The sequence below is a fragment of the Leucopleurus acutus genome (genome assembly GCF_964270905.1).
Source record: "Leucopleurus acutus genome assembly, chromosome: 12".
Taxonomy (NCBI): Eukaryota; Metazoa; Chordata; class Mammalia; order Artiodactyla; family Delphinidae; genus Leucopleurus; species Leucopleurus acutus.
Genome location: NC_139154.1, coordinates 4188470 through 4210525, shown reverse-complemented (window position 1 = coordinate 4210525; position 22056 = coordinate 4188470). Strand labels below are relative to the sequence as shown.

The 22056-nt window shown below is 32.1% G+C and overlaps 1 protein-coding gene across 1 annotated transcript in view; it reads left to right on the top strand.

The window, feature by feature from the left end:
- Positions 1-2803: 2803 nt before the first annotated feature.
- Positions 2804-22056, top strand: part of LRRTM4 (leucine rich repeat transmembrane neuronal 4) — a gene marked incomplete at both ends in the record, with an annotated part of 840840 nt that continues 821587 nt past the window's right edge. The window contains one exon of the mRNA XM_082851723.1: positions 2804-4279. Coding sequence (XP_082707849.1) covers positions 2804-4279 — 1476 coding nt within the window. The remainder of the gene's footprint in view (positions 4280-22056) is intronic.

The following is a 22056-nucleotide window of genomic DNA, read 5'->3' as shown; positions in this document are numbered from 1 at the left end:
ACTTAATATTTGAAATCACTGAATGGAACTCTTTGGCATAAACATTTCATAACATATATTATCGGAGAAAAAAAAGTGATCCTGTGCCTTTAATTTCCCTTTCTGAGAGAGGGAAGGCTGCACACCACTGACAGGCTCACTTGTTCCTGTCTTTAATGTGCAATCTGTTTTCTCCAGCGGAGGGCACTCAGTGTATCACAAACTCAAGCATTAGCACCAACAAGCTCTGAGCAACATCAGTCTCTGGAAAGCCTTCTGAATTAGACAAGGCCTGCCTCTCAGCACAGCTACAAAACACTTTAAACCTGACCAGCTAAATGGATAAACCTAGCCTGCATAGCTTTTAAACTGGGGTCTCATACAGCACAGGAGGCCTACTTGCTTGAAGAACTGAAAATCCAGAGGATGATTTGCTTTATCTGGGAATGGCAAAAGCCAGCACAATAAGGAATGCCAGGTATTCTGAAGATTTTCTTTTTCTTTTTCTTTTTTTTCCTCTCTTTTTACAGAGAAGTTGGTTACCTTCGAGATGGGCTGTAGCTCTTTTGCACAGATTGCCAATTACTGCTGATGGGTCTCTGGTGAATTACACAATGATGCTCAGAGCCTAGAGGCCCTCCCCCACCCCCCAACTGCTTCCTTCTCCCTGCCCCCATCCCACTACGTGCTGATTTTTTTTTTTTCCTATATGTATATATATATATTTTTTGTCTGTCCCCTCTGGGGAAGTTTGTATGGGGCTACTAGCTGACATGTGGGATCAGAATGGTGTGAATGACAGCCGCACTGTATCATGAAGGTGGTGGTGGTTTCAACACGTGAGACCAAACAAGAAGAAAGCTGAGAGAGGGGGGAACCGTTTTGGATGACAAAGGATGGGTAAGTGAACTTTTGTTGTTTCCTTCTTAGTAAAGCTGATCCTCTTGGCTTCATATTCTCAGTCGTGGCATTAGCTGATAAAAGACGGGAAAACAGGCAAAAAGCGGCAGCCTCGGAGTTTGCCAGTTGACTCACTATAGTTGCTATTATATTTTTAGATCATTTTCCTTTTTCTCGTTTTTTTAAACTGTAAATGCATAACATGGACTTAAACAGACTGGAGAAATATTTTTCAGACTGTCTCTTCCGAATGCGTATCCTGGCTTGGGAATTGAGCGTGAGATAAATGTTATGTTTCCTTCTATTTCTTGATAATATTAACCATGCTTGTATTTCTGGTTGCTGTCAGGAAGATTGTTAACACTTTACTGCGTGTGTGTAGGGGTGGGGTCATTACTTTATCAGAGGTCACACAAGGGCTTGTTTTATCTTTGAAGATGTACCCTGAACACAGCTTCCAAATTTCCAGCAGTCATTTGCCAGTTTTATTTTTTCAAGTGTGACTGGCTCCCCCCACCCCCCACCCCTTTTTCCTGTCTGGGAGAGCTGGAATGTATTTCAATGAGTCTGTAGCTGGCAAGAGGACAGAGAGCAAGATCGGGTTTCAAATTTTAAAAAAAAAAAGGAAAAAAGAAAAAAAACCTCTTAACAGTAAAAGGAGAAGTTTTTGTTTGTTTGTTTGTTTTGTTTTTTAAATTAGGGATTTGGCTGATTGCCTGTTGGTTAAAAACGTGAATATTTAAGATTAATAAAGAAACTGCAGCACAAGGTACTTTTTTTTCCCCTCACCGCTAAGAAATAATAAATCTACTGTTGATAGAGGAAAGAAGTCCTTTAACATGCTATGACTTGGAAATGCAGCATAAGTGCCAAAAGATTGCAACTTTGCAGGTTTTCTGAAGTTAATGGAGGTTGGGGAGAAAAAAAAGTCATGAGAAATTTGAACAGGTTGAGATAGGGGGGAAATAATAGTCTGCTGTTTCTCTGCTTGTTTATCCCCCAAATTTGCAAAACCAACTGTGTTAAATATATCAGAAAAAAACTAGTGCTACCCAAGATTATTTTGTATTTTATGCAAATATTTAATAAGAATTTGATAGTCATAACTTTGGAGTGTTCTGTGTTATTAGTAGTTAGGACACTGAGCCTGTGATCACTGAGCAGGAGAGCCTCAGTAGGAATCGCTTCCTGAATGTTGAGAGCATATATGCCTATTAACACATTGAGAGTACCTCCTGCTGTTACTAGTCTTCATACCATGCTTCACTGGCTGTTTATACTGGTCCCAGGGACATTTTTTCAGAGCTCCTATATGGTTATCTCATTATGCAATAAGGATGCAATTTCAAGCAAGGAGAACTTGGGTTACCTTGACAGTTTACTGAAGCTCCTTTGCCAAATCACAGCTTCTTTACTCAACTAAGAAAGATGTACAAGTACAGGGCTTACTAAGATACATTTTTCCCATTACCAGAAGATTTAGTACTCTTCCTTTTAGTACTGGTGTTCAATAGAGTGACTAGCCAAACACTGATGTTATTAAATGTCGCCATTATGTGATACGATAGGCTCGGTGTTTTTCAGTGTTTGATGCACGTATGAACTCCTGAAACTCAGGAAGCTGTGCTTAGTTCTATGACACTGTGGCGATTTGGAAATCAAGGAAGAAAACATGAAACCTAAATAGCAAACATGCAACACTGAAGAAAATAAAGCTTTAAGTGTCAAATACATTGTTCTTAAATCAACTGTCGCATTACTACACTAGATGAAATGTCCCTGATATTGGTAAGCTGGTGGTGATTTACATTAATAGCTTTACAATGTGCATTTGTCTTCTTTTAATATTGTAGGTTTCCATTTAATTACGCAGCTGAGAGGCATGCGTGTAGTGCTAGTGCTACTTCCTACACTGCTGCTTGTTATGCTCACGGGGGCTCAGAAAGCTTGCCCAAAGAACTGCAGATGTGATGGCAAAATTGTGTACTGTGAGTCTCATGCTTTCACAGATATCCCTGAGAACATTTCTGGAGGATCACAAGGCTTATCATTAAGGTTCAACAGCATTCAGAAACTCAAATCCAATCAGTTTGCCAGCCTTAACCAGCTTATATGGCTTTATCTTGACCATAATTACATTAGCTCAGTGGATGAAGATGCATTTCAAGGGATCCGTAGACTGAAAGAATTAATTCTAAGCTCCAACAAAATTACCTATCTGCACAATAAAACATTTCACCCGGTTCCCAATCTCCGCAGTCTGGACCTCTCCTACAATAAGCTTCAGACATTGCAATCTGAACAATTTAAAGGCCTTCGGAAACTCATCATTTTGCACTTGAGATCTAACTCATTAAAGACAGTGCCCATCAGAGTTTTTCAAGACTGTCGAAATCTCGACTTTCTGGATTTGGGTTATAATCGTCTTCGAAGCTTGTCCAGAAATGCTTTTGCTGGCCTGTTGAAGTTAAAAGAGCTCCACTTGGAGCACAATCAGTTTTCCAAGATCAACTTTGCTCATTTTCCACGTCTCTTCAACCTCCGCTCAATTTACTTACAATGGAACAGGATTCGCTCCATTAGCCAAGGCTTGACATGGACTTGGAGTTCCTTACACAACTTGGATTTATCAGGGAATGATATCCAAGGAATTGAGCCAGGCACATTTAAATGTTTGCCCAATTTGCAAAAATTGAATCTGGATTCCAACAAGCTTACCAACATCTCACAGGAAACTGTCAATGCGTGGATATCATTAATATCCATTACTTTGTCTGGGAATATGTGGGAATGCAGTCGGAGCATTTGTCCTCTATTTTATTGGCTTAAGAATTTTAAAGGAAATAAGGAAAGCACCATGATATGTGCAGGACCTAAGCATATCCAAGGTGAAAAGGTTAGTGATGCAGTGGAAACATATAATATCTGTTCTGAAGTCCAGGTGGTCAACACAGAAAAATCACAGCTTGTGCCCCAAACTCCCCAGAAGCCTTTAATTATCCCTAAACCGACAACCTCAAAATCTGACCCCAGCCAGTCCACCCTTGAAACACCAAGCCCTTCCCCAGGGTTTCAGATTCCTGGCACAGAGCAAGAGTATGAGCATGTTTCATTTCACAAAATTATTGCAGGGAGCGTGGCTCTCTTTCTTTCGGTGGCCATGATCCTCTTGGTAATCTATGTGTCTTGGAAACGCTACCCAGCCAGCATGAAACAACTTCAGCAACATTCTATTATGAAGAGGCGGCGGAAAAAGACCAGAGAGTCTGAAAGACAAATGAATTCCCCTTTACAGGAGTATTATGTGGACTACAAGCCTACAAACTCTGAGACCATGGATATATCGGTTAATGGATCTGGGCCCTGCACATATACCATCTCTGGCTCCAGGGAATGTGAGGTATGAACCATGATCCTCCTAAAAGCGTTTCTACTGTGGGAAAGGAGAGGTAAATGTTTGAAGCTCTAGAGGTATCTCTAATCACTAGAAAGAGTAATGACCCTTTTGCTTTTGGGTTTTGTTCAGTGTGAAAGGTTACTTAATTAAATTACAACCACCAGGAAATTGACTGCTTTTTTTTTTTTTCCTTAAATGGTTGAAACTTGAAGGAAGTTCATTCAAGGATGATATTAAGTTGGAATAAAGCACTATGTTAAAACATCTGTTTTTCAACAGTTTGTATACAGGGGTTGGACTTACAAACACACATACACACAAAACTCTTTTCATCCTAAAATTTATGTCTGGTTCTTGTTGTTTGACTTTTGTAATCAAGTAAAGAAGGAGGGGCCAGCTTAATTTAAAAACAAAGTGACTTTACCAAAATTCCAGGAGGTAATGAAGATTTAAACCAAAGAGCAATTTACCCAAGGGTTGATTTTGTTGTACATTTTTTAGTTTTAATTAAAGCATGCAGCAGGGATCTCATAGGGATAACTGTTTCTGTGTTACTTGCCATTTAGTTATTATACCAGCATAGAGAATGTCAGGCCTATTGTGTAATTGTATTAAGACGTTTAAAGATGTATTTTTTCCTCCGTTCCTTCCTTCCTACCTTCCTGCCTTCCTCCCCTTATTTCTCCCTTCCTTTCTTTCTTTTCTTCCTTCCTCCTTTACTTTCCTTTTTACTTTTTGTTTCTTTATTACTGGACGTAGATCACTTTTCAAAAGTTTTCTTAAGTGCTGGCTTTATGTATGTAATCAGAATGAAACTTAAATTCTACATTTTGGCTTTGTCCCTGGTAACTAAAATCAGGTCATGATGTTGTGGATGATTTAGCAATAACATAATGACAAACATAACAGGGACTGTTTGTCAGTGTTGCTGTCATCCCCAAAGACATAATGTGTATTCTTGTTAAACTAATCCAAAACTAAATGATGCAAATAGTTATAAATAAAAAGAGAGAGATTTGGGTTCTGAGTATTTTCCCTTTCTGTAACAATCACCTCAAATGAAGGCATTTCATGTTATACTATTTTCATTTTCATGAGAATAAGTTTGGATCAGTGTCTGATTATTTAATTTTAAAGGTCATATATAGGAATGTGTTTATGAGTAGGAAAATGGTCACAGATTTCCAACTTGTTAATAAGTAATACTGGATGCAAATTATTCTTTACTTGGTAAAGTTGATCAAAAAGTGCAAAGACTGTGACTGCCTAGGCCTTGTTACAAGAATAAATTAGTAAAGAGAGGTAAAGTTCTGGCTCTGCGTCATCTTAGTATCCAATTTTACATGACTGCTTTTTCGAAAGAAAGTTTTAATGACAATTTAAAGACCTTGCCCTTTGTAATACTAGTTATAAGAGTTGAAAAATATAAATTGCTCTTTGATAATATATTCCCAAATCTTTCCATAATCCTAAACGCAGATGCTAATGAAAATGTTTTCAGACAAAGCACTGAGTCTGAAGTAATCTCCAGCTCAGTGTAATTTGGAATATGGAGCCATTCTTTGCAGAGTTCATTTTCTCCTCTTTTTTTTGATTGAAAATAAGAAAAGTAATCCCAGACAAATTCCTGAAAGAAAGCTGTATGAATAATTGCCCTTAAAAATTAAAGAGAATAAAAAAATTTATATAAAAGTCTAACAAGGATTGATGTTTCTATTGCAGGTTGACATTTATATAATATTTGTGAATATTAGTAAAACAAGTTCATCCTGCTTTATTCTAGATTTGTCTTCTATTTTGAGATCTTCTTAAAAACTAGTAATATAAAAAGAAAAGGAAAATCCAGTCCCATTCATTCATTTTCTCTTAACGTTTATATTAGAATGGTGATTTTTATTTCTAAGAATCACCAAGAAATATTCTTAAAGAGCTAGCACTTCAGAACAAGTGGTTCTAAAACTTTTCCAGAGATCTTAAATTCCAGAGATTATCCTTTAAAGACCATAGGCATTACCATGATAGAAACAAAATAAAAACATATTTCATTCTGTAAAAAAGTGTTTAAAAATACATTTTGATATTATATGTGTTCTGTAGAGTGATGTTTATGGTCCTGAAATTGCAGTGACATTGTTGGGGTTGGGTGTGGTGTTACAGCATTAAGTAATGAAAAAATTAATTAAATGTTATAATGAAGCTGTTGAGTTGAAATGGTAGCCCTACTGAAGTAGTCAAACTCTCCATGCCCTAAAAAGTAGAAAATGGTTGGCTATACATCTGAGATCATTAACTCCACTTCTGAGTGCTCGGGGTCCAATAAAGCTATGGGTTAAATGAATATTAACTTGTTTTGAAACACAAATACACAGAAACAAAGTGTAGCTGCCACTCCTCCTTTTTGTCAATGTAATCAATGTTCAGTGTATTACAGTTACAGATAGAAGTAAGAAATAAGGAAAAGTAGATTCTTAGAAATTGTTATGAAAACAATAATTTTCCCTTACTTCTTTGTCACCCCAGAGTCAAATTTCTCTTGTTGAGAAAACTTCTCTACAAAATGAAGCCAAAAGAGAGAATCGATTTGCCCAAGTTTATGACTTTTTAGGACAGTGGAGGTATGCAGAGTTTAGGTCTGGTGGTGTTTTGAGAAACCTCACGTATCAATAGCTTAGAAAAATAGTGAACCATTAATATATTTATAATACATTTTTGTGAGGTAGGTTTTTTATTCAAAACATCCAACTCTACCCAATAAAGCCATAAATATTTAACTAGAAAACTTAGCACCAAATGCTAATTTTCTAAGATAGTGCCTTGAAAAAAATTACATTAAATAGAAAATTTCACTTATATTGTTGATGTTACCTTCAATTATCATAATCTAAATATAGTTAAAATATTCATTTTGTCTATTTCCTTTGAGAAGAAAATAAAAATATTAACAGTCTTCCTTAGAATAATGTCTGTGAGCCACCACACACATCTAGCATGCAATTTATAAAGTAAATAATTTTGGCTCTGATCTTTATAAATTTAAAATTTTAAAGTTCCAAGTGCACATTATATGATAATAATCTGAAGGAGAATATCATAATAATTTAGGCAGTAAAACTTTCTTATATCTATAAAAGAGGGATAGAGTAGATAGCTATGAATAATTAATATGATATATGGCACAACTCCAATAGATAGATACATTTCAGTCATACTTTGAGTGGATCAGTGTGCTTGGTTGAACTGAATCATTTAATTTGTTCTCAATATGTGCTCAGAGAAGAGAACTTAAAACCAAAAGGATACAGCTTTGTCTAAAACTTAGTGCCACTGACAGAGAAAATTGCAAATACTTACTTTTGAAAATAGCTTGTGAAACTTTGGATAGCTTTAGCTCATAAAAAATTATAAGAATTATAAAGTTACTTCATTTTGCATAACAAATTTTTACTTAAAGATTATACAAAACAAAATTTTGAATACCTGGTTCTTCTAGGATATGTTTTATCAGCTGAAAATAGCAAGGACTTTTATAAAATTAGTAATTGTGAATATAAGCCAGGAGAGTTTGCCTTTTGAATTAAAAAAAATTGAAATTGGTAAAACCTTAACATGAATGAAAGTGGTCTCTAAAAAGATCCTACGTTCAGAGTGTTTTAAAGAAGAAGTAATTAAAATATAAAGTTTAATGATCTCATAATGCTAATAGTGCTGTCATTAGGGAAATGGGAATATAGGTGACCCTAAGGTACATATTTTTCAAATATTTAGTATTTTGGTTACACTCTTCAAAGTCAAGTAAAATAAAAATAAATTGGTTGTCATTTAGGGCTTATATTATTTCTTTCACTGCTGTGCAGTGGGTGGTATAGACCATTTCTAACAACTTATATTTATTGAAGGTATTAGGTCATATCCAAACTACTGATTTAAAGGGGAATATTAACTTCTTTCTACACTGTAGAAATTGACATTTTGAAGTATACTGAATGAATTTCCAATAACTAAAAATCATAATATACTCAAAGAGGATTCTAAGTGAAGCAGGCCCAGTATCACTGAGTTTAATACACTTTACTAATATAAAGCTGTAGAAAACAAAGTTAATTTTGTTGGCTGACTACTACTGTGTCATATTAAAATGTTACAAAATTGAAACTATACTTTGTGTATTTAAAGGAAGTCTATTTATGCTTGTGTGTGTGTGTGTGTGTGTGTGTACGTATATGTGTGTGTTTGTATTATGTAAGTAAGCGTATGTGCTCATATAGAGAAATAGAGGGAAAATATAAGTATATTTTGTTCATTTTGAACACTTGAAATACTAATAATAAAATCTTGGGTCATGGTTACTGGAATTTGTTACTTAGGAAAATGCTTCTTAAGAATAAATGTTTAATCATCTCTAAAATTATATGTATCTTATGTCTAGATAGTCTAGCGTTCGTTTTTGAAAAAACAGAATTTATACTACACATTACCATTTTTGCTGTGACTTTGGGTGAGTCATTTCATTTCTCTGTGAACCATCACTGAATGAGTGTAATTCAACTAGTGCAATATATCCCAACTCAAATCATTCCTCAGAATAGTCAACTTTGGAAAATCTTAGTGGTCATTCCCAGGACTACAAAACCAAGATGGGATGTGGAGGAAAAACTGAGCTATTTATATTCATTGTCAATGAGGAGAGAGAGAACTTCTTGAGTTACTAAAAGGCGACATGCTCAGGTGAAAAGCCATACAATGTCTTTATGTTTGAAGGCAAAATATATTACACACATGCACACATGTGAGCGCACACACACACTTATATGTCTTCGAAATTCTTCCAAATAACTAGTTATTTTGAAAGCATTTAAAATATGACTTTAAAAAATCTATGGTCTAAATTTGATCCAACTAAATTTCATTCATGAATACAATTTTTATTAGTCTTCAGATAGTACTGGTGAAGAGTGACAGCTGCCAAGAAGGCCCAGCATGGCTAATTTAGGACAGGTTTTAAACTGACAATAAACAGTTCAATTCCTTTTTCTAGAATTAGCTTGTATTAGCATCTCATGAACAAGTTTTTAATAATTGGTTGCTCTCTAAATCCCCAAGTTGAGAAGTCTGACTCTGGTATTAGGAATGGATAGCTTTTGACACACCCCAGTAATCTTTAGATGATTCCAGAATTTTTCATCCTGTGACTTTTCTATATTCAGTAAAATCTAGTCATTCTAGTTCTCAATAATTACATTTATAGATAGCTCTATGCTTTGGAAGTTGCTTGGGAATATTAGCATTGGGTACTTGGTGACTCATCAGAATTTTCATGTCTCTAGAGTTTCATGAATCACTAAATCAAAGTGAAACACTAGCAACCTGTATATCACCAGTTTTGAAGTTTTGAAAAATTTACTCTGTCTTTTGATCAGTGAAAAGCATAAAAGAGATGCCGAATATGTTTTAAAAATTAAAACTGCTTTTTATATTACCCAAAAAACTACCATTCATTGAGTCAGTTTAATAATATCTCAATATTCTTAAAATGAAAGAGAAATTGTGAGGATATTTTTCTCATGCACTCCATAAGCCATTAAAATGTTAACTGTTAGTTAAGGAAGATTGAGAAAAAGCACAGTATTTCCTATGATATCAGAATCACTGGCTTTTTAATAAACTGCTTTAATATGCTTGAAACTGCTCTATAGGTATAAAGGATGTGAGTTATACTCCTGCTAAGTGGTTTAAAAATAATGCTTCCACCATCAAGAGAAATTAGTGTCCTTTAAAAGTAAGACATTTGACTTTAAGTCAAATCTTACACATTATAATACTTTTAAAGTTTGGGAATGAAATGACAGCAAAGCAAATACACATTAATAAAAGGTTAAAGTAAGGGTGAGAATATAAAATTTTCAGAAAAAATCATGTCCAAAAATTATGAACAACCTTGACTAAAAAAAAAAAAATTGAATAAAACTGATGCCTCGATATCAGATAAACAATAAACACGTGCATAACTAAATAAGATTATGATATTTAGCATTATTGTCTGTACATGGAAATGAGATATCTTTTAATATTATATAAATGGTATTCTTAAACATACATAAAAAAGTAACTTTGAAATATAATTACATTTAAACAACCATGTACAATTAAACACCCGTATATCCCATATAAATATTTCTGAAATACTGAAATATATGTTGTAAACAGATAGTAGATTAATATATATTATAGTTTTGAATAAACCCCATTCTTTACTAACTTGACCAGTCCCCATAAATTGCCTCAAATATAAATATTTGGAGGAAACATTAAAAAAATTAATGGCATCAAAATAACTTTATGTTTCTTTTCTCATTGCCTCAATGTATCATGATGGTTTTCTGAATTTTGGGACATCCACACAGCTTCTCTCTCCTTTATTTCAGTCTTTCATATATTCACTGAATTCTCAGACTTTAGAGTTAGGGGTAAAGATGTAATAACTAAACCTAGCAAGAAGGGTCATCTCTTTTGATTTTCCTTTTATTAAAAAAAAATGTAAAGTCTTCTAGTAGAAAAAAGTAAGGTACAATAAACATGTTTGTCATTTTGATTTTTAAAAGAGAAGTTTAAAGAAAGAGTAACTATAATATCAAAACAAAACTTCCTAAACAAATTTATAATTATCATTTTTATCTACTATTTCAGTTGTTAGGATCTTCAAATCTCATTGAATTATAAAAACTAAAAAATGTATTAGGTTTTACAATATATTTGAATATTTGAAACAGACAAGCTAAAATGAGTATAGATGGATTTTTTTAAGAAAACTCACTGTTTTTTAGCATCTCAGTAGGCAAATGTATTCCAGAACAGAAATATATAATGTTATGAATTGATTCCATTTTGAGGTTATTTTTAATGTTAGAGCAAAACCATATAGACACTAATTTTGGAATACCAAATGATACAAAGAGGGAAAATACTTGAAATCGTTTTATTTTGGAAAGTCAATACTACTTAATTCATCTTCACTGTATGTTTTCATTTTAAAAAGATAATGATTGCTGTTTTGCTGCCTTCTTTTAAAATTAAATATCATCAGATAAATCATTGAAATTATACTGATTTTATTAAAAGAAACAAACAGGAAACAATCTTTGGGTATAAATTCTATGCTTGCTTTTTCAATTCCTCCTTCCTCCCTCAAGTCACATTTACTGAAAGTTTTTTTTTTTCATTTTCTGCTGCAGATCTAATTATTTCCTGTGCTAGGAATTATTAAAAGTTGATTTCTTGTTTCCTTTAACCGATTCCTATTAAATACATTTATGTGCAAATGAAGCCTTGAAAATATTGGTTGTTTGTTTCAGCATAAAGTTGATCATGATGGATTTCACTATTCGATATTTATTATTTTAAATCGAGACCAGCTATTGTTAAATATTCCTAATAAGACTAAAAAAAGAAAATAATAGAAATATAAGTTAATTATGTCTGAATCTTTTTTGGTATGGTCTCCATAGATGAAATATTGTTATTTTCTTCTGTGTTTATAGGTCTGTAAAAGTAATAGCAGAGAGGTCAGCCTTAAAGTACTTTAGGTTGATAGTCAAACCACAACATGGACCAAAATTGCATTTATCCAGTGGTTAGATCAAGGGGTGAAAAAGAGGTCTCAGAGATTTGCTTTACTTTTGTAATACTGGACAAGTAAATATATATCTGACCTTTCTGTGATATAATTTTTCCATCTATTGAACTCGGATAATAACTTTCCAACTAACTTGTTGAAATGATTAATGAGCTACTATTCAGAAACCACTCTGAACTCCTCCATAAAAAAGTTTCAGTGTAAATATAAATTATTACTAGCCATAAGCCCTACTGTCTAATGAAAAATGCAAAATACAATGTGGCTGTATTATTTTCATTGTTATTATTAGTTATAATGATGGTTATAATACTCCCTGATGTAGAAACAAGTGTTGTGGTTACATTTTTCATAAAGTGAATAATAAACCTGAATTTTCAGTCCCTTGTCTGAGCTGTAATTTAGTTTGGGTACCAGACACACTGATATTTAAATAGTACCTCAGGGTTTGTAAAATACTTCCTTGGCTGAATACTTTTTCATGTTTCAAAGAAAGCAGCATTTACAATTATTTTATTGGTATTAATTCTAAAGAAGAAATGGGTTATAGAAACAACTTATAAGTTTCCAATCTGATCAAGTATTGACCTTCAGCTCATTTTCTTATCAAATGGAGGCAGTTTTAATTTCCCCAAAGTGTTTATGCATGACAAGTGGGAATTTTCAAATAATACGTAGGGTATTCTTATTGAATAAGTTAATATGTGATTTTAAGAACCGGATATTTATCTAGTGTATATGTATATACATACACACACACATATGTTTAATGCTTTGATGTGAATAGTATTTTGGTTGAATATAATATGAGTTCTTATTTTTGCATAAATATATGGTTATGTAATTCCTATTATTTATGATATACTTAAAAATGAAATACATTTAAATTTTCACATGGACTATTATCGTGTGCTGTAAAATAGAGGGCACCACTGGTACAAGTCCTTTACAAAAACAAGCAGGCTGTAGATAAAGAAAAATGCTAGCATTGCTAGAGAAGACAGTAAGTTGTTTTCTTTGTGATTGCAAAGGCAGAATTATTCCAAATTGGAAATTCTGCCAGCTGATGAATGTTTCTTTCAATTATGTATTCTAGAATTAGGGAAGTAACCACATAATGGGGTCACAGATGCACTAGACCCACTGTGAAATGGATCTGAACCAAAACTCCATTGATTTCATGAGCCTCTACTCTGACCAGGGGACCACAATGATGTTTTGGATCTCCAGGATTAGTGTCCCTTCAGAGTTGATGTCCCCAGTAATCCACAAAAGTCTGATTACTTCACTTTCCCCGGTGCACAGTCACCTTGGTAAATAGCTGTATGTAAATGTATTGTGATTCAAGTTAGACGTCTGTCCACTTGACCTAGCAGTCTTCCACTTATACAGACTAAGAATTTAGTAGACTGCTCCTGTACTTTTTTCAAAGGACACCATAGTTAAACAGAAAACATCATAGGTGTCTTTTGAATCAAACTACATTGATTACTGCTTTAACTCTACTGTCCCATATGGTAACCATGCCCATCTTGTCTTGGCACTAGACCTGTGCCACCCAAGAATCTCAATTTTCACATTGCATTTAGGGATGCCAATTCAGTGGTAGCTGTTCCCACTGTAATTCTGTCCTGCAGTGAAGAGTGACAAGAGAGACATTAACCCTGAACTTACTTTTTTCAATCACTTTCCCCTCTCCAGTTGCCAGGCTGTCAATCAATTTTATCATCTTGGAATATGGTCCACAGTATTCTAACCAGATTTTCTTTAGTTTTTGAGAATTACTGCTTAGACTCCAATCTAGAAATGTAAAAGAAAAGAGAATATAAAATGTAAATATAAAATTCTGACTTTTTGCAATTCATAATTCTTTGAGCTCTCTATCCACTCATGGTCTATCTATCTTTTCTCAAATGATTAGAGTTTAAGAGATGATTTTAAATGAATATTCCAACTATTTCCCCTTTAATTTTGGCATAACACCTTCCTTGAGAATGTGCATACAGTTTTCCTCCAAAATGTGAAGATTGGCAAGGATCATTGGCCTAGAAAGAAGATAGCATCCATTCTCTTTCTCATTGTGTTTCTTAGTGAGAATTAATTGGAACATGGTCATCAATTGTGTAAGCAAATATACTATTTTATTAATGTTGTCAAACTATTATTATTCTATTGATAGTAAACAAAGAGATAATCTTATTCTAAAATATGAACAAGTATAATTTTGTGGATTAACCTGACATGTTCTTATTTTTTTTTTATTTTCTAATTTTAAATGAATGCTTTGTTTAGGAAATGTTGAAAATATGAGATTATTTACAAAAATAAGCAAGAAATTATCAAAAAATCTCACTACGCAGGGATAATACTTTAAATACTCTGCTACATTTACATCTAATAATATGCACAGATATGTGTATGTGGGTGTTTATACAATTAATTTAGCATTGAAAACTGTAGCATAGATTACATAAAGTATACTGTTACTTTAAAGTTAACATTTTGTGATGAATAGAGTCACTTTTAAAAATACTATTTTTGAAATTACATCCCTAAAGTGTCATATTTTACTTACACTTCCCTTTTTGTTGAACATTTATGATGCTTTTTTGCACGTTATAAATATTTCTTCAATGGCTTCCTCATCTAGATAGATTCCTATAAGATAAAATTCATAGCCAAAAGAATGAAAACGTTAAATTTAACTCATGTCACCAAATTACTCTCTCAAAAATATATACCTATTTGTATTACCACATGAACTGTACAAGAGTTATTTTCCCACATATACACCAACATTATTTATCTTTTTTTTTAAGAAGTTGGCAATTTTTTTAGTGTTTAATATTTATGTCTTTAGGCTGTAGAATTTTTTTTCTGTGTATTTTGTGTTATTGGATTTCTTATTTTGAAATATGGTATATAAATAGTCCATGGTGTCAACAATAATACTAGTTTTCATTATGTATTTTTACATTGCTTTTATTTTTAGAAAGACCTTTCCCATCCTGCAAGGAAACATTTACTATGTTTTGATCACTCCTTCAATAATTTTATTTTTATATTTAATCTACCTACAATATCCTTTAGTATATCACGTGAAACATGGAGCTAATTTGTTTTTTATCACTAAAGAATTATGACAAATGTGTTTTACCATTTTAATGTAGAATTTTCATATATCTGCATCATTTTTGTGTTTTCTATCTTCTTCCCATGGGTTCATTCTCTATTCTTATATCAGAATCATATGTTTACATTTTTATAGTTTTTAAGTATATTTTTAAATTTTTATGTGTGTCTTTACTCCTGCTGCTAAATTCCACGTATATATTTTTAATTGTCTTGTTCATTCATCACTGTTTTTATTTGAAATAAAATTTCGCATCTTTCTCTCTCTGTCTCTTTTTTTCTGGTGCTCACACATACAACATACACACATGCACAATATTTTGACTGGGATTATGTGGATTGATTAATTCATTTGGAAATAATTGAAATATCTACAGTTATCAAAAAGAAATGCTATAAATGTTATGGCATAAAAATGGCATAGAGTTCCATTTATATTATCTATTTCTTACGTCCTCGATAAACATGAGCTGATTTGCTTTTTATTATGATTCTAATATGTATATAAACACACACACACACACACACACATATATATATGCATGTATAATTATTATCAATATTTTGACCAAGTCCTTAATTTCAGTAGATTGTTATTTTTTTTGAAATTTCTGGTTCAAAAATAATTTTGTAAAGAAAAAAATGTATTAGCTTTCTAATAGCTACATTTCTTATTTACTTATTTTTCTATATTGTATTGTCTGAATCTTCTAGAATAATGTTACACGATTATGGTGATCTGGAGCAAAATTTTTTTTTCTAATTGTGACACAGACTGTCTCCTGTGTTTTTGTACATTTTATCATTCTATTTATTCATTCACTTATTTATTCAACAAAAATGTATTGTATACCTACATTAGTATCTGTTAACACTGGGCTCAGTGCTGTGTTTACAGTAGTGGATAAAATACTTTGTTTTAGGTAAAAATTTATTTATCATATTTTTCATACCTATAGTCTCATTTATAAAATACACATTTATCAGGATGGATGTTAAGTATTACTTAGTGACTTTTTGACACTTTGTTTTTCTCTTTTTATGAGTTCTGTATTTTTCCCCACCTTTTAGTTATTCATTTTATGAATTACATACTTTTATTTCCTAATGTTAAAAGTTATTTGCAATTCTGGAATACATTATGGTTGTTTCTTTCATAATATATTTCCTAGATCAGTTCTCATTGTGTCTACTTTTGTTTGCAATTTTTAAATCTCTCTTAACTAATAAGGGAACTCAAAATTATGCTCTCTTTATCAGTTGTCACATTTATTATATTTTTTCTAGCTCTGAAATGGTTAAAATAATATGGACATGATCTTTTCCTTGAAATTTATAAAATATTCCCCCAAAACTGCCTTCATGTTTCTCTTTTCGGATATAATACTGAGAAAATGGTACAAATTTTTATCCAGTTTTTTTTTTTTTGCCTTTTTGTGTCCTTGAATCAGAATGTTGAATTAGATTTCTTAGAAAAATACCCATTTCATTGAAAATGTAACATATATAATGATTTATATAATAATTACATTTTCTTAAACATCTTCTCTAGTCATGTATTTGTTCATTCAGTCTCTGTGGACCACTATACTAGAAACTGTAAATGAGGCAGGTGAGTTTCTTCAATCCATATTCTAATAATCCAGAATAAAGTCATTAAAGTATTAGATGTACTTTTTTCATAAGATTTTAAATTCCTTAATGATGTATAACTTCTCTAGTTGTACTTTTTTGTATTTTAGTTTTGTTAATTTATTCTTGTTCATAATTGCTGAAGGTTTTCAGATTTATTGTTTTCTTAAAAGAACTTGAGCAGCATTACCTTCAAACTACAGGAAATTATATCAATGTTTTACTTACCATGGTATAATATCATCTATGTATGAATGAATCCCTCCACCAATACTATCTGACATTCTAAGTTATTTTACCTTATCATTCTTATCTTACATTTCACTGCCTTATGTAGCCAAATTATTTCTTTAATCTATAAGGGGTTGGCAACATATTTCTGGAAAGGACCAGATAGTAAATATTTTAGACTTTGTGGGCTATATGGTCTCTGTCACAACTACTTTACCCTGCCATTGTAGCATGAAAGCAACCATAGAAAATATATAAAAGAAGAACACATCTGTGTCCCAATAAAACCTTTTTTGCAAAAAACAGGCAGCAGCTGGATTTGGCTCATGTCTTATAATTTGCTGACTCCTAATCTAGATCATTTTAAACATGCCTGGGTCTTAACACTCAAAAATAAACAGCATATAATTTTCTCCTAACCTGATACCTTCTTCTACTACTGCCCTATCTTAGTCCTCTCCTTCATAGAAAATCTTGTCATAAGATTCTGTCCCAGTCTATATTTCCTCATCAATCTCTCAATTCTTCAACCCACTACAATCTGTCATCAGAGCTTATCAAGCCATAGAAAGAGCTCTTGCTAAATTTGCCACTGACTTCATTATCACTAAATTCTATGCCCTTATTAAAATTCTTTGCTTCACTATGATATCTCAGTAACATTCAACACTGGGTCTTTTCTTCCTTCTTTAAATGTTTTCCTTTCCAGAATTCTGTAATCAGATCATTTCCTCTTCATTCCAACATATCCTTTTCCATTTCCTTTGTAAGCTCAACCTGAATATTATGTTTCGCTAAGGCTCTTTCCTTGCATCTCCTCTTATACCACTATATTCTCTCTCTCTCTGTCTCAATAATCACATTTACATATGCAGCATGCATTACCATTTACTTACTAACAATAAATAAGTTATTCCTCTATTTCTTGACCTCTTCCCTGCATTCCCCACATGTATACCAATTTCTTATTTGACATCTAAATTCAATTATAGAAGAGTACCTTAATCCCATTTCCAAACAAAATCATGGTCTTTCTTTCTCAGCCTGTTTTCCTTTTGCTGGTTCTTGTCTTGTGAATGAAGCTACCCACTTCTGTAAGTCAGAATCATAGGAACCATCCTTGACTCCATCCTCACTCTTACATTCTATAAACAAATCACCATGAAGTCCTGCTGGTTTTACCTCTTGAGTATCTCTCAAATCCATCCATTCCTCTCTATTTTTACTATTGCCACTTTTTTGTCCTATTTAGTCTCCCTAGCTCAGCTAGGAGCTGATTTATTCTCTACACTGAATACAAGGAGCATCGTTCAAAACAAAAGCTGATCATGTCACCATCCTCCTTTATTTCGAGCAATTTAGTGGAGTCCTGTTGTTCTTTGGATGAAAATTAAAACCCTTAACATGACCTTAAAAACCCTGAATGATCTGGCCCTTCCTTCACAGATCCTTCTCACATCACACTCCTGTTTGCTCTCAAATCTCCATCCAAAGAAGCCTCCTTTTACTTATCCTCTGACAACGTCATTCTATAAGCCCAGCCCTAGATGCTACTCACTCTACTTAGTTAATTCCTATCCATCACCTCCTCAGGAAGCCATTGCTGAAATCCTTATTGTCAAACCACAAGATTTAATTCTTCCTCGCTCTCACTTATTTTTAATAATGATTTGATTAACATTTTCCAATTCTATTTGAATCTACTGTATCCAAAGAAAGGTAATATATGACTGTTTTTGTTTGACTTTTATCTCCAATGCTTTACTCCATACATTGTATAGAAGAGGAATGTCATAAATGTTTACTGAAAGAATAAATAAGTGCATTCCCAAATTTTACTTCTCTTTATTTTCTGCCTTTTAAAAATAGACTCCCTCCTTTGAAAAGTCACTTTATAAATTCTTCTCTTGAAAAATTAGTATTTTTTCATTATTTAAAGTTCAAAACTGTAGATTAGGATATAGATTTGGTGTAGCTCACTTTTAATAAGTTTTCTCATCTTATTATGTCTATGTTCAAGATGACAAAATACATAAGGACAAAAGCAAGAAAAATATATATAACTGTGTTTATATATATAATTTTATTTACCATTTTCCTAGCATTTTGTATATTTTGGCATTTTTGTATATTTTATTCTATAATAAAATTAATAGAAGCAAATTGTTTATAATCTGCCATTTTTATTTACTCTATTGTGAGCATATAAAGCATCCACCTACAGCATAATTTAGTTAGTGCATAATACTGTATATTATTTTACTGTACACGGGTTACAATTTTGTTTTGGTGGTTGTTTCAAAATTTTTGGAATAAACAAATTTAAGATGACCACCCTTGCACTTATGTCTTTCTAAATATACTTAATGATTACAGTTTTATATTAAAATTTCAAACCATCTTATCCAACATTTAAAAAAAAATTGGTAGTGATCTGTTACAATTTAGATCAAAAGGTTTTTTGTTGTTTTTTAAGATTCACCATTTTGATTACGAATGATACCCATAATATCTTACATTTGTTTGACATTTGTATATTTTACTTTCTGTATATTATGTTCATTTTCTTTGCCAATTCATAATTCTTATTGACTTCTGTGGTTTTGGGGTTTTTTTTTTACTTCTATAGGTTTTAAATTAATTTATTAATCTTTTAGCTTTTATAAAAGTCACAGATGTTTTTCTCGGCACTTGTTATTCATCTTTTAATGATTTCAGGTGGGATTTTGATTGTATAATTAGAAAATTAATTTCACATAACTAAATTACTGTATGTTTTATTTTATGGTTTCTGCCTTTTTTTATATAGTACAAAAGTTATCTCCAGAAATATTAAATAAATATTCATTCTGTTATCCTCTAATAGCTTCATGGTTTTATTTTTTGCATGCAAATCATTAAGTCAACTTTTTGTTGTCAAAATTTTACCTAGTTCCACAAACTCATTTGTTATTTACTCACAGTTATGAAATGTTCTATTTGTTAACCTGCAAAGCATTAAATACTTATAGATACATATATTAAAACTATACGCATATATATTTATGTGCTATATGCATGGATTATGTTTTCACACATATGTTTCCATATATATACAAATATATATGAATACACATGCTCTTCTATTAAACTTTTAATTTTTCTAATAATTTTATCCTAGTCTTTATTTAACATAATCAGTTGAATTACATTTCATTGTTCATATTTTTAAAATATTCTGGCTATAATTTTGAGTTTCTATACTTAATTATAAAAATCACTATATATAATATAGTATATGTATACCTATACATATATAGTATATATGTATACATTTATTATTATATATAATATACATTATATTATATATATATATATTATTTCAGCTACCTTTCTTTCTATTGCCTTTTAACCTCTCCAAAATCATATTCTAGAAATAAATCACTGTTAACTCTTTACTCTGTATTCTTTTGGATATTTTCTGTGCATATATAAATGAATATGTTTTTCTCCTCATATATTATACTACCTGTAATGATCTAAATTATGTTTGTATGCTTTTGGCTTTGTTTCATGTAATATATCTTGGACATTTCTCCATGATGACAAATAAAGATCTACCTCTTTGTTTTTAGTTAACCAAAATGATTCTCTAGTGGAAGACAAGTGAGATGTTTGAAAACATGGAAATGAACTTTAGAATTATTATGTCAGTACCATAATAAAATTTATTTGATACTTTTATTGGAATTGTGTTATTTTTAAAGAATAATTCAGAGTGCATTAATACCTTTTAAATTCTAAATCTTCATCATCTTGAGATATGATAAAACTCTACTTTTGTTAACTTATATCTGAGTTAAGTAAACAGTGAAACACTAAAATATTTTGCATATAGGAGAAAATTTATTTTATATGTGTTACAATTACAGTTAACCTTTGAAGGCCAGTTTGAACTGCTTGGGTCCACTTATCCGTGGATATATTTCAATAGTAAATAATACAATACTACACGGTCCATGGTTGATTGCATCTGATGATGCTGAGGAACTGCAAATACAGAGAGCCAGCTATAAATTACAGACAGATTAACCCCTGCATTGTTCAAAGTCAACTGTATTTTATTTTTGTTCCTAATATGTACATGATGAATTTTCCTTTATTGATATTTTCTACCTGTTTTTTGCTATCATCCACCTAATCCATTTTGTGTGTGTATGTAGGAGTGGGGGTTGTATTTTTTTATGGGCTTATTACAACCAAAAACAATACTATTCCAAATGTTAATTCCAATTGTGTTTCAGTATATTTTCTTTGGTTTAATAAATAGGACATTCTTCATTATCCATTATCTCTTAACTCTCCCAACTGTTAAAATTTGCATCATTTATTTTCGTCAAACTTCTGAAATGATGCTGACCAGTTAGGAAGCTCAACAGTTTGCCTCCCTCTCATCTTCACAATAGTCTGAGGAGGAAAATCATTACTGTAAATGATTTGGACCAAAACCTAGAATGTTCAAAGTGATAGAGCAGTGTTATAGTGGTTAATAAAAACTCTTCTGCAGGAAGGGGCTGCAATAAGGTGGCCTGGCAACAATTCTCAAATGAGAGTGTTTCTACTCTGAGGGAGTAGACTTAGACAAGTTGCTCTGAGTAATATCACTTTCTTCTTTAGTATATTCTATTAGGCTTCTTCTAGCACTTGTAATCTTTTGGGTGGAGCTACCAAGAGAGCCAAAATAAGCATATAAGTTTGTGTCAAAATATTAGGAATCTTCTGTTTAAATTTGCCCATGGGTTGCATTTAATGAAACCTAGGCAAACTCAGGTGTCTTCAAGGGCAAGAGAGATTATATGAAGCAATATGTATGAATAAATAAGGATTAGGAATTAGTGGGACTATGGAAACCTACAGTGACATGGGCAGACTATGTAGCCTATGTCAACTGTTTTCTTATCTATAAAATAATGAGACACAATTAACATCGGGCAGGCTCAGGTAAGTGTGTAGAGAACTAGAACTAGGAATACTTTCCTCAGGGACTTGTAAATGCTGAAGTATGGATATTTTCATACTCCTTCCCCCCAAAAAACCTCCTAAAGTAGGAAATGATCTACTAGAGTGTTATTCAACCTCAGCACTATTGATATTTGGGGTCAGATATTTGGTGTTG